We start from the raw sequence: 14,401 nt of genomic DNA, 5'->3' as shown, positions 1-14,401 counted from the left end.
AGGATATTAAGTAAAGATCATGTTCCATGAAGATATTTAGTAAATCTCCTACCGTAAATATATCAAAACTTAATGTTTGATTAGTAATATGCATTGCTAGGAACTTCATTTGAACAACTTTAAAGATGATTTTCTCAATATTTAGATTTTTTTGCACCCTCAGATTCCAGATTTTCAAATAGTTGTATCTCAGCCAAATGTTGTCCTATCATAAAAATGGAAAATCAATGGAAAGCTTATTTATTCAGCTTTCATATGCCTAAGCGAGATCCCAATTTCAGTTCCTGAAAGGGAACTTCATTTGAACAACTTTAAAGATGATTTTCTCAATATTTAGATTTTTTTGCACCCTCAGATTCCAGATTTTCAAATAGTTGTATCTCAGCCAAATGTTGTCCTATCATAAAACTGGAAAATCAATGGAAAGCTTATTTATTCAGCTTTCATATGCTGTATACATCTCAATTTCGAAAAATTGACCCTTATGACTGGTTTTGTGCTCCAGGGTCACATATTTATTTACTAACTTTTTCTTTTTTTTACACTGCTATTCTCTTCAGCCCCCTGGGGGTCCCCTGACAAAACATTTATACATACATACATACTGTTATGGTACTTTTACACCCTTTTTGAAGCATGAGATCCCTATTCATTGTTGCTTCGTGGAAAAGAGCACATTATTGCAATTTCTCCTGCTGTGCTCTATGGAAGAAAGAATGCCATGTGGGTGAATAAACATGGTGAACAAATGATGCCAGAATTTCAATGTTTGGCTGAACCATCCCTTTAAACATTCAGAAAGACACACTGTCTTATTAGCAATAACAAGACGTCTCTTTATTATTTCAGTGTATCTCGGCTCCCGACTAAAAGTGTTCCTGGCAGAGTCTGCAGGGTGTGGCACAGAAAAGAACTTATGAATGTATTTTGGAATAAAAAGAAACACCCACAATCCTCTGCAAAAAGAAAGAGGAAAAAACGCACCCCAGATGTCATCTGAATTTATGTCTGTAATTACCTTATTTTAATAACACGGAGAGAGAATGAAAGAGGGAAAGAGAGAGGCCCTCTCAGACACGCTTATCCGTTGTTTCTGCCAAGTGCATTTGCCAAGCAGTGCAACGTTTGATGTAGTTGTGTTTGTTATCTGGGTGTTTCTTTCCTTCTTCCTTTTGTCAGTCTCTCTCTCCCTCGCCTTTTGAAAGCCATTATGTCTGCCTCTCCGCTTCAGCAGACTTGTGACACGTCTATCACTCTTGCGTCACCCCCATAAAGCACTGCAATAATGAACATCTAAATTGTGAAAAGCGCGGATGACTCACCGCAGCTGAGATATGATGTGCTATATAAGCCCAGAGACCATCGGTTCTGCTCCGAACAATATCGCCGCTTCTAGAGCGCTTAAGAGAATATCAGTGGAATTTACTGGCGCTCCAGAGTTTTTGAAGAATCTTCAGAAGAGGGTTATTGGGAAAAGCAGACAGCTGGTGGCCTTGTGATGAAGGATCTGGGTTTGAAATGGAAAGATATCGATAAGTGCGTGCCACGTGTGCTTACAAAACGGCACGGACTGGTCACTTCAACACATTTATGATTTATTGCTGTTAATTACTTTATGCATCAAATCTAAATCGTAAATGGAATTTGTGAATGAGATTTGGTTAAAAGAAATACTGTATTTCCTTCAAATGTAAAAACTCTCATTGTGGTTGCATTAATTGATTTGATACTTCAGTGGCCTACAGAATTTGAGGTAATGAATATCAGCTTTTTTCTGCTGAATAATTAAAATATTATTTTTTCTTCTTTTTTACTCTCTTTTTCACCTGCCTCTCTCTATCTCTCTCTTATTTGTGTATTTCTCTATATCCTATTATAGTATGTATTTATATTTAATATTAGCTTTTATTTTGATATTTTTTTTATATTTCTGTTTGGCTTCAGTTTTTTATTTTAGTTCGTTTATTACTTTAACTTTAGCTCATTTTATTTTGGTTCTAATTTTCATTCACCTTTTTTTTTTTCAAAGTTTAGTTAAATTTTCATCCACTATTTAAATTTTCTTCTATTTCAGCTTCATTTCAAATAACAAAAACACCTTTTAACAGTTTTAGTTAACAATACCAACACTGGTCAACATGAAATAAAAATGGACCCTATTTACTTTTTCGTAACACATTCTAGGTCTTATTCTGAACGATTCTTATATCTATGTTGTTCCAACGAAATAATGAATAATCTTTCAGCAAAATGTAATCACTTCAATAACAAAAAACAAAGTTTGTACTTAAATTTCTCCAATAATCTGAAAAAACCCTGTACATCAAGGTAAAGTGAGTTTTTTCTTTCTATGTTAGTTAGTTGTCATTTAGCAGATAGTTTTCCTCTGAAGTGATTTACGCTAAACTAATTCGGGTGCCTTGCTCAAGGACACGATTGTGACATCTGTGCTCCTGAGCCGCTCCGTACAGCAATCAAACCCGCAACGTTAAGAAAGCACAGAACAGATATTTCATCATGGGCCTGCGCAGCATCAAATATCACGGAGTGTTTTTGTGAAGCCTTTAATAGTTTTATGCATTTCACCAGTGGAACCAGCCACATTCCCAACTGTGTTTAATTTAAGACTGTGTCGAGATGCAGATGCAGGCATGGCTGTAAAAAAATGCATGTGTGTGTGTGTGTGTGTGTGTATGTGTTGCATCTTTCCATTGTGTTTCCTGAAAGCTGTATCTGGACGTGAGCCCGTCTAAACGAGGCACATTAGAACGCCATCGCGTTCAGCGCCTTATAAAATCTTCAAATTCCACTCTACACTTTGAAGTCAATTGCATTACTTTTAAAGCATGTATATGTGCAGTTGTTACCCTTGTTCGGCACGTCTTTACTACAGTTCTCTTTTGAAGTTTTCTGAGGTATAAGTTAACTAAAGAAACATGGCGTCGCCTAAAAAACAGCAGCTGTGTTGGTGAAAGAGATGAGCCCTTTTTTGTGCAGGGGGAAGCAAACCGTGTGCGTGATGAGAGGTTAAGGACAGATCAATTGAAGCAGAAGCAGAAGACCTGCACTCTTTCATCTTGCATGAGCAGAATGTCCTGCTTTCAAGTTCAGAGCTATTGCCATTGAAGGAACGGCCAAGAGAAATTCTCTCTTTCCGAGAGTGAAAAATTAGATTCTGTTCTCTGTAAAAGCATATCAGTGTAATGAAGGCTTTTGTCCTCTATCTAACCATCATAATTACATGCAGTTTTCCATTTAATTTCCACCCACAAATTCCTGGCTGGCAGCGATGGATCATCTTCGGATCCAGTCCACTAGAACAGGCCCGTGTTTGACTCGACACGGCTCATGTGGACATTGTTGCAGATTTACGAGGGGGAGGAATGCACTGCACTGCAGTTTTTTGTGGTGGTTTTTTACACTCTGATTAATGAGATGAGCAGACTGTGGATTATATTGTACATGTCTGTGTTTGGACAAGCAGCAAAGTTGTGGGGTTTGCACAGTGTGTGTCTGTTGAACTCAGACGTTTACGTATAAAGGAACACTAATTTTCTTTACTCTTTTGAAATAAGAGATGAATTTTGCACATTTTGTACTATGTAGTACAATCAGCCAATCAGAACAAATGTTGAGCTGAATTATTTCGGACTGAGGGCGGAGCTACCGAGCGTGACGCAAAACTCCCTCCCTAATCCACCCAAGCTGCAAAAATGAATAATTGAGAATATTTCATGGTATTGACATCACAGCGGCATTAATAAGCGCATTCATGTGCAACTGAATGTTAGCAGAGATTTCCTTTTCAAATAAATGCTGTTCTTTTGAACTTTCTATTCATCAAAGAATCCTAAAAAAAGGAAAAAATGTATCATGGTTTCCTCAAAAATATGATGCAACATTGATAATAGTAAGAAATATTGGTAGCACTTTACTTAAAGCCTTTATGTATAATGCATCATAAAGGGTTATTAAAGGGTATAATGCATTATAAATATGTGATAAGTGTTATAATGTATTAACTGTGGTTACAATTATTCATGAGATGCATTATAAGGTGCATATACTTAATGCATTAAAACTACTTTTATAATGCATTATACATAAAGGCTTTAAGTAAAGCTTTTTTTACGAAAATATTTCTTCATGTGACACTGAAGACTGGAGTAATGGCTGCTTTACCATCACAGGAATAAATGACATTTTAAAATATAGATATACTCACCCAGATATTATTGTCACAATTTGACTGTTTTTACTGTATTGTTGAGAAATGCAGCCATGATGAGCATAAAAGACTTCTTTCAACAACATGTACAAATCTTACCAACCCCAAAAACAATAGTGCGTGTGTATGTAGAAATATTTCTTAAAGGTACAGTACAGTAGCGACAACAGCCTTTTTAATTTTAAAGGTGTAAAATTTCGGATCCAGTCCACTAGAACAGGCCCGTGTTTGACTCGACACGGCTCATGTGGACATTGTTGCAGATTTACGAGGGGGAGGAATGCACTGCACTGCAGTTTTTTGTGGTGGTTTTTTACACTCTGATTAATGAGATGAGCAGACTGTGGATTATATTGTACATGTCTGTGTTTGGACAAGCAGCAAAGTTGTGGGGTTTGCACAGTGTGTGTCTGTTGAACTCAGACGTTTACGTATAAAGGAACACTAATTTTCTTTACTCTTTTGAAATAAGAGATGAATTTTGCACATTTTGTACTATGTAGTACAATCAGCCAATCAGAACAAATGTTGAGCTGAATTATTTCGGACTGAGGGCGGAGCTACCGAGCGTGACGCAAAACTCCCTCCCTAATCCACCCAAGCTGCAAAAATGAATAATTGAGAATATTTCATGGTATTGACATCACAGCGGCATTAATAAGCGCATTCATGTGCAACTGAATGTTAGCAGAGATTTCCTTTTCAAATAAATGCTGTTCTTTTGAACTTTCTATTCATCAAAGAATCCTAAAAAAAGGAAAAAATTTATCATGGTTTCCTCAAAAATATGATGCAACATTGATAATAGTAAGAAATATTGGTAGCACTTTACTTAAAGCCTTTATGTATAATGCATCATAAAGGGTTATTAAAGGGTATAATGCATTATAAATATGTGATAAGTGTTATAATGTATTAACTGTGGTTACAATTATTCATGAGATGCATTATAAGGTGCATATACTTAATGCATTAAAACTACTTTTATAATGCATTATACATAAAGGCTTTAAGTAAAGCTTTTTTTACGAAAATATTTCTTCATGTGACACTGAAGACTGGAGTAATGGCTGCTTTACCATCACAGGAATAAATGACATTTTAAAATATAGATATACTCACCCAGATATTATTGTCACAATTTGACTGTTTTTACTGTATTGTTGAGAAATGCAGCCATGATGAGCATAAAAGACTTCTTTCAACAACATGTACAAATCTTACCAACCCCAAAAACAATAGTGCGTGTGTATGTAGAAATATTTCTTAAAGGTACAGTACAGTAGCGACAACAGCCTTTTTAATTTTAAAGGTGTAAAATGGCCATGTGTTTTGTATCAAGGAATTGTACACTGCAAAAAAGATTTTCTTACTTAGTATTTTTGAATCAAGATGCATTTACATGACAAGTAAAATGAGTTTATCAAATGACAAATATCAAAAAATATTTAGTTTTTTGCTTAAAAAAAGTCTGTCAATGGGGCAAGAAATATATTCTTGTTTAGCCTTTGAATTAAGATCATTTTTCTTACCCCATTGGCAGATATTTTTGCTTGTTGTAAGCAAAAACTGACACAATTTTGATATTTGTTTCAGAAAACCAGACAAGTCAGACAAGTCAAGATTCAAGAATTTTTAGATATTTGAAAACAAAACAAAAATTCTAAGTAAGAAAATTCTAAGTTTTTTTGCAGTGTAACTAACAGATTTTGAGAGAAAATGTCAATGTTTATGTTTATATGGAGATGAGCTTCACCGTCATGATCTGTCGTAGTAGTTAATCTGTGTTTGTGTTTTGACTGTGTGAACTTGATTATTGAATTGTTCCTGCTAGAATTTCACTGTTCATCAAACAGCATCAAATATTTCAGTAAACACTTCTACACAGACGCAGAGAGGCAGCATGTGTGTGTGTGTGTGTGTGTGGCCTGAGTTGGCTCCAACGTGTATCCCTTTGAAAACAAAACGAGCAGAACGAGGCCTGTGCGAGTACTGACTTGCACCAAGATGAGTTCTGGAGTGCCCTGAGAGGGTTCTTTTAATCCTTATCTCCAGTCTGCAATCAAACCTTTCACTATTTAACCTACACCGTCATCCGAATGTTCTTCAGAACTGTTCTGATAGAACAGATACACTTACGTTCACGCAAACAAATCCCAATCATCATGTCATGTTGTGCATAAAAGCATGTGTGTGTGTGTGCTGGATGTGCTGTGAATGGTTTTAGCACATTGCCATGCGGTCGCTAGGGTTTTCTGGGTAGTTGCTTGGTCTTTGCACTCCAAAGTTTGTCCATGCTGAAGAAAAACCTGCTAAAACTGGTCTAAACTGTGTCATCAGTGGCACTGACATGGACTTTAAGACATTTTCTAGATTCCAACACCCTCTCTTTCTCTTTTTCTTTCTGACCTCTGTGTTCTCTCACCCTGAGACCCCATTCAGTTCATTATTAACAAAGCCCCCAGAATCCATCTGTGCATTCCCTTAGGATGAGGTTTAGTCACATTCAGCGCTCTCCATGCTCACACTGTTCGGGCCATGCACGCCTTTTTAATCAGTTCATAAAACACCTCAGTCTTTAAGACACGTTTCCAGACGATTTACCGGTTAATGATTCGCACGTGTTACTGTATTGAATTATGGCTGAAGTTGCTAAATTTTTACACGGACCTCAATATGCCTGTGCCATGTTTTTCAGTGATATATATAAGTTTTGTTTTGTTTTTTAAATGAATCTCTCTCTCTTTCTCCTTCAGTGCCTGGAAACCTGGGCTGTTTTAAAGACAGCGGTGATCCAACACCTCTATCTGGAGGCTACCAGACCTCCAACAAACTCACCATTCAGAACTGCATCAGCTTCTGCCGCAACCAGAGATACAAGGTACGAATTCCAGCATGGGAAATGCAACCGACAGCAAGTCACTGAACAGAGCGATGCATAACAGTTATTATAAGAGCTTTTACTTTAGTTTGGTGTCTTAACGTCTCAAACCTGACTGCATCCATGTCAGGTTCATTAATATTAATCAATGTTTTGCCACATGGATATAGGGTTACACTTTAAGTGTAATTATACATGTACTTACTATATGGTTAAGGTTTGTCTTGGGGTTACCTGCATGCAATTATGCATAATTTATTGTTATTATAATAGTAAGTACATGTAACAAGGACACCGTAAAATAAAGTCTTACCAATATAGAATTCAATTTATGCTTGGTTACATATGTGCTTTTATTAGTTACTTCACAGAAGTTTTAAATGCAACTCATCCAATCAGATTTTATAACTAAAATGATTTATTTCATAACTCATTTTGTGGGAATCTCACAAACAGAAATTATATTTTGCGCAAGGTCTAAATTTGTAGAAACTTAAAGAGATAGTTGCATGATAGCTGCATGAGTTTCTTGTTTCTGTTGAACTCAGAAGAAGATATTTTGAAGAATATGGGGAACCAAACAGTTGATGGTCCCTACTGACTTTCATAGTATGGAGAAAAAATACTATGGGGGTCAATTGGGACCATCAACATTTTCTTTTGTGTTCAACAGAAGAAATACACTTATACAGGTTTGGAACAACTTGAGGGCGAGTAAATGATAACATGATTTTCATTTTTGGGTGAACTACACTGCAACAAAATGTTTTTCTTCCTATTTTTGTCTTGTTTTCTAGTATAAATATCGAAACATTTTTGAATCAAGAAGCATTCACTTGATTAGTACAATGACTTAAGTATACGATATATAAGATATTTGCTTAAACAAGCAAAAATATCTGCCAATGGGGTAAGAAAAAATAATATTAATTCAAAGGCTAAACAAGAATATTTTTCTTGCCCCATTGGCAGATATTTTTGCTTGTTTTAAGCAAAAACTAACAACATTTTGATAATATTTTTAGAAAACAAGATATATTGTATACATAATATATTTTATTGGTAAAATAATGCACCTTGATATTTTTTTTGTTTAGATATTTATAACTGGAAAACAAAAACAAAAATACTAATTTATAATATAATATTATGATATATTTATAATAATTCAATTCAAGTTTATTTGTATAACGCTTTTCACGATACAAATCATTGCAAAGCAGCTTTAGAGAAAATGTAAGTTTCTATTTTAAAGTTTCTACATTATATTTAGTAGTAGCTTATCAGTGGGGACTATGTCAAGTTGATGTCCATTTTTTTGCAGTGTAGCCCTTTAAAAATGACAAAAGCTTTAACTAAAAATAAAAGGGAAGTAGAAAATATAAAAACTGATTCAAAATAAATATTATATATTTTTTTTTTAATGCGTATTAGTATACACGCTTAAAAATAACCTTGGAATAGTGATTTTTGTCCTGACTGAAAAAACTTATTCATTGAATTTACTACATTTTTTTAAGGTAAGTGGTTGCAATCAAGTTATTTTAGCTACATTTAAATAAACAAATTTAGTTGACTAACTTTCAACATATTTTTTTTTATTAAATATAGCTAAAATAAATTGTTTGCAACCACTTGCAAAAATGTAGTATCATTTTTTTCAGTGCACTTAATGAAATGACTCAATACAAAAGAATCAATATTTGTTCTAGATGTAATCATGTGCATCTGTTTGCGTGGGAAGAAATCAATACTATATATTGTATTTGGCTTGCTTTTTTGCACCGTTGGATTGCCCTGGCTGGAGAGAATTATGAGTTCCTGATTATTTGTGGATTATTTTCTTTCAGCTTGCCGGTATGGAATCAGGCTATGCTTGTTTCTGTGGCAACGACATTGATTATCATCGTCACGGTGATGCTCCGAGCACAGAGTGTAACCATGTGTGTTTTGGAGATCACACTCAGCCATGTGGAGGCGATGGACGCGTCATAGTCTTCGACAGTACGTTTTTATAATCTTATTATCTGTGCAAAGGAAAGATAAGGATGCTGATGATCGTCTCATCCTCACAAATCTAGTTCTAGGTTGTTAAACAGAACCCTGTCATTTACCCTCTTCCTTTCATTATTTAGTAAAAGCTAAAGCTGTCACTTTTCTCCCAAAGCAAAAGTCGGCGCTTGTGGGGGAAACTTCACATCGCCCTCCGGAGTGATCTACTCTCCTGATTTCCCGGACAAATACAAACCTGGCAGGGTCTGCTACTGGACCATTCAGGTGCAATTAATGCTTTAATATCCTAATGGAGCGAGAGCTTGCTCGAGCCAAAACTCATATCGTGTGTATCTCGTCTTTGTCATGCCGCTCTTCCAGGTTCCAGGTGCTTCTGTCCTTCTGTTCAACTTTACTTTCTTCAATATCGTGGATCAGACTGATATGGTGGAGCTGATGGATGGCTACTCCAATCAGGTGTTGGCGCGATTTGACGGCCGCAATCCACCGCGGGACATCGTGAACATCACTGCAGACTTCGTCATTTTGTATTTTTACTCAGACAGGACAAATGAGGCGCAAGGATTTTCTGTTCTTTATCATGGTGAGGCTTTCTTTTGAGTTAACATTTGACTGTCTGCTTATATACAGTATGGTCATGTCCCTGCAGATTTTTGTGTGTAATTAAAACATTTATTCAGCAAGGATGCATTAAACTGATTTTTTTAATTCTTGAGCAGCAAATCAACATATTAGAATTATTTCTGAAGGATCATGTGAGACCGAAGTCTGGAGTAATGATGCTGACAATCCAGCCTTTCCATCAGGACCTCAGACTGGGCCGAAGGTTTATCTTCCAACAAGACAATGACCCTAAGCACACAGCTAAAATAATGAAGGAGTGGCTTCACAACAACTCTGTGACTGTTCTTGAATGGCCCAGCCAGAGCCCTGACTTAAACCCAATTGAGCATCTCTGGAGAGACCTAAAAATTGCTGTCCACCAACGTTTACCATCCAACCTGACAGAACTGGAGAGGATCTGCAACTTGGAGGAATGGCAGAGGATCCCCAAATTCAGGTGTGAAAAACTTGTTGCATCTTTCCCAATAAGACTCATGGCTGTATTAGATCAAAAGGGTGTTTCTACTAAATACTGAGCAAAGGGTCTGAATACTTAGGACCATGTGTTATTTCAGTTTTTCTTTTTTAATAAATCTGCATAAATGTCAACAATTCTGTGTTTTTCTGTCAATATGGGGTGCTGTGTGTACATTAATGAGGAAAAAAAATTAACTTAAATGATTTTAGCAAATGGCTGCAATATAACAAAGAGTGAAAAATTTAAGGGGGTCTGAATACTTTCCGTACCCACTGTATATTAAAATAGAAAACAGTTATTTTGTATTTAAAACTAATTTAGTTATTTATAAATACTTCCTTAAAATATTGCTATTTTTGCTTTCTGTTTAATCAAATTAATTAATATAAAATTACAGTTTCTTATGCTTGCTGAGCATTTACTCATTACTTAACGCCTTTATGTACAGTATAATGCATAATAAAAGTAGTTTTAATGCATTGAATATGGCTTGTAATGCACCTAATAATGCATTATACAATCTCATGAATAATTGTAACCACAGTACATTATAACAATTATCAATTCATTGTTACACTATGCATTTTAAATTCAGTTATAATTATTTACCACAAGATGAATAATTATAATGCATCATACCCATAAATAACCCTTTATAATGCATTATACATAAAGGCTTTAAGTAAAGTGTTTTGTTGACTATTGCAACAACGCTAGCATACAGATGACTTAAAAACAACATCAGAAGTGATCACACCAAACACTTTTTTAATGACTTTAGAATAAAATAGTCAAAAAATAGTCATAAAAATAAAGAAATAAATACAAGCAGTGCTTTAGGGGTGCTTTTTGTCATATCTAAACAATTTTCAGGCACGCTGCCACTTTGTGTTGTGTTGTTTTGGGAGGCAGAGTTTAATAACCACAATCTGAGGAAGAATAAAAGGGAGTGGGAAGGATGAAATGGAAAAAGGTTTTTTTTTTAAAGAAAAGGTCAGCAAAGCAAATTGGCTTTCACTATTCACAGAACCTTTTTCCCCTGCAGGCAATGTTTGATTTAGACGCCACATACTGCATTTATATCCGCGCCTGCAACGCTGAATGAAAGACGTGATGTTATTTTGAAAGAGCTGAGAACTCTCTCTTTGTGATATCCAGCGGGGCGTCAAAAGAGACGCTATGAATGTTAATCAGATGATGTGTATCTCATCAAGGAATTTTGGGGGTTTTGTTTGTGTTTCATTAGCTGATTATTTCCCCACAGCTTTAAGAAATCAAGCCGTCACACCTCTGGAGGAGGATGACGATGGTGATGAAGAGGACACCAGTACAGTGCAGCCGCATACAGCAAAATCAAACACCAGTCAGAATGGAAAATCCTCCCTCCGGTACTATGTAATCACATCAAGTCCTGCAAAGATGCCAGGTCAGTGGCATGAACCGGGCCGGACCGCGGGCCACAGCACCAGTATGTGTCCAGTTCTCTTCATTATGCTTCAGTTCTGCTCCTCTTACTTCTTTCTCATACTCAATATCAGTTTACTAGATATCATTCATACTAGTCATAGTCTAGTCAATTTATTATAAAACAAAAAGGGTGATTTACTGTTACTAAAGTTGACTGTTGTAACCATACTTTCTGGCGAAATGCCTAAAATGGACATTTTTATATTCAATGCACATCTTTTTATATATCCTCAGAAATCTGATTGCCACGTATCTTGTAATTATTTTAATCTAAGAACAAAAAAAAAGTATAGGTCTAGTTAAAAATCAGTTCAAGGAAGGAAGAATTATGGGGAAGAATTTTACACTAAGAAAATTCCGTTTCTTTGAACTTTCTATTCATCTTTAAAAGTTACAAAATGTATGCCACAGGGCAAATTCTGAAAACTTTTTTGCTATTAAAGCTTAAATCAGAAATAATTTTGAACATTAAAAATCACTAAACTTAGTCTAATAAAACAGTCTTAATGACCAACTATACAGTGCACTAAAATCATAACAATATTCACAATGTTGCTTCATTTTATATTGCCAAGAACCGACTTTAGCTGCATGCTCCGACTTTAGTTTTATTGTTTATTTTGTTATTAAAGTCATGTTTGCCAGTTCCTGCCTCCTTCTTTCATGAGTCTTGAACTTTGTAACATACATATACACACATTTTCCTTTTCATCCCGGTGACCTATTTTTGTATTTTTTTTTTTGTGAGACCCAAAGGTACCAGTATGGACCCTTTAGGTGCAAAGCTGCACCTTTTGAAAACCCTTTGTTCCTTTATTCTGGCAGTGCATTATCCACCACTGTTAGTTAGCGTTTAAATTTGAGCTTACTTTAGCTCTGTGTTTTGCGTTTCCATAACTATCCGCTCTTTACACTAGTTACTCGAGTTCTTGCCAGTCATAACCTTAGATTTGAGTACAGCTGTAATGACGAGGCTGCATATGAGACCCAAAGGTACCAGTATGGACCCTTTAGGTGCAAAGCTGCACCTTTTGAAAACCCTTTGTTCCTTTATTCTGGCAGTGCATTATCCACCACTGTTAGCGTTTAAATTTGAGCTTACTTTAGCTCTGTGTTTTGCGTTTCCATAACTATCCGCTCTTTACACTAGTTACTCGAGTTCTTGCCAGTCATAACCTTAGATTTGAGTACAGCTGTAATGACGAGGCTGCATTAGCTTTAATAAACGTGTTGTGTTTTACAGTGTGGACCATCTACGCATTAGCTGCTCTGCTAACACTAACAGTCATAGCCATGGTGGCTAAGCTGCTCCTGCATCTTACTGTAAAGTAAGTACATGTGCTATAAAATGAATGTTTTTTGTTCTTCAGTTTGAGATGCTCATATAAAGCATCAAATGAAGAATTATGATGATGCTGATTGTTTTAACTAACTCATCTTCCCCATCCCTGTAAAAAAAAACAATAGACACCATCACAAAATTTCTAATGGTTTTACTGGTTATAATGGGACTTGTATTGGTTTTACTGGAGACTGTAATTGACCCTGTTGGTCTCTACTGGTAATTAGTCACCTTCTATTGGTGGCTTGTTAAAACCACTAAATCCTAATGGAATATGTCCCAAGACACACTACAGAAACCCATTTTAATGGTTTTAATGGTTAAAAGTTGATGGTTTGTAATGGTATTTGTAGTGGAAACCATTAGAATTTTCTGTGATGGTTTCTATTGTTTTTTTAAGCAGGGATAGCAGGCTTTATTGCAGGTAAAGGAGAGCCACGCTTTGATTTGCTACTTTATCTGTACGCCGTTGGCAGATTTATAACGTCCCTCATTTGGTTTTACCGGGCGTATTGCAGCATGCATACAAGTTTGATTTGAATCAACTTCTCCGCTCTCTGTCCTTATCTGCTTTTTGTATCTGTCTTCCCTCTCAGATCCCCGTCCATCCCGTCAATCAGCGGGTCGGATTCGTGCGCGCAGAGCACCACGTCTGAACCCTGGATCATCTTCTACAGACCTTCCACCATCTCTCTGTTTAAGAAGAAACTCAAGAACCACCATGGAGACCTCAGCCCTCTCGTGGGAAACTAACCTCACCGCCTCTGACCTCTACGGCTGCTTTAGCCCCTAAAGGATGCACACACTGTACGCAATGCTGGTCTTCTGCTGCTGGATCCGATTCATGCCTAATTCAGTTCAAACGACCAGCGCAGGGCCCAGCTAACACGTGCCGATCGCTTGTTGGTAAGAAACTGCGCAAAAAGAGCTTGACGCTAGCCGACGCGCGTACTCTCAATTTGCATCCTAACCAATCACAAATCATGTGACAGGTGCATATATGCACCGAGCGATTTGATTAGCAAAAGAGCGCTGGGATGCTTCTGTTGCCACAGACCAAAACGAACAAGTGACCCTTGCTGTAAAATGGATAGTTGTTTCTCTAGGTGCTTTCACAGAAGCGATCAGCCGATAAGCATCTGCATTGGAGTGCATTGGAAAGACAAAACCACTTACATAACCAAAATAACGCCACGGTACCCAACCAGCCCCTGTGGAGGAGAGATACCATTCAGTTTCGCTCGCTTTTTAACCTCTAATGAGGAGCACTGAACTCCTTTCTTCAGATGTAAGAGAGCTGGCTGAACTGTCACAATCATGTCGAGAGCAATTCGGAGTCAACAAGAAAGCCGAGAGAGGGAGAGAGAGAGAGAGAGAGAGAGAGAGAGA

At 36.6% G+C, this 14,401-nt stretch overlaps 1 protein-coding gene across 2 annotated transcripts in view; it reads left to right on the top strand.

The window, feature by feature from the left end:
* Positions 1-14,376, top strand: part of LOC107560966 (kremen protein 1-like) — a 61,938-nt gene extending 47,562 nt beyond the window's left edge. Inside the window, exons 4-10 of one of the 2 annotated variants that reach the window (XM_016245275.1) lie at positions 6,985-7,109; positions 8,960-9,113; positions 9,277-9,386; positions 9,483-9,705; positions 11,468-11,629; positions 12,914-12,998; positions 13,609-14,376. In XM_016245275.1, the coding sequence (XP_016100761.1) occupies positions 6,985-7,109; positions 8,960-9,113; positions 9,277-9,386; positions 9,483-9,705; positions 11,468-11,629; positions 12,914-12,998; positions 13,609-13,765 (1,016 nt within the window). In that variant the 3' untranslated portion in view covers positions 13,766-14,376. Of the gene's footprint in view, positions 1-6,984; positions 7,110-8,959; positions 9,114-9,276; positions 9,387-9,482; positions 9,706-11,467; positions 11,672-12,913; positions 12,999-13,608 lie in introns of both variants that reach the window. The other variant, XM_016245274.1, reaches the window with a different exon arrangement.
* Positions 14,377-14,401: the final 25 nt, after the last annotated feature.

This window comes from Sinocyclocheilus grahami, unplaced genomic scaffold (genome assembly GCF_001515645.1).
Source record: "Sinocyclocheilus grahami isolate Dianchi unplaced genomic scaffold, SAMN03320097.WGS_v1.1 scaffold749.1, whole genome shotgun sequence".
Lineage (NCBI taxonomy): Eukaryota > Metazoa > Chordata > Actinopteri > Cypriniformes > Cyprinidae > Sinocyclocheilus > Sinocyclocheilus grahami.
This window is presented reverse-complemented; position numbering and strand designations above follow the sequence as displayed.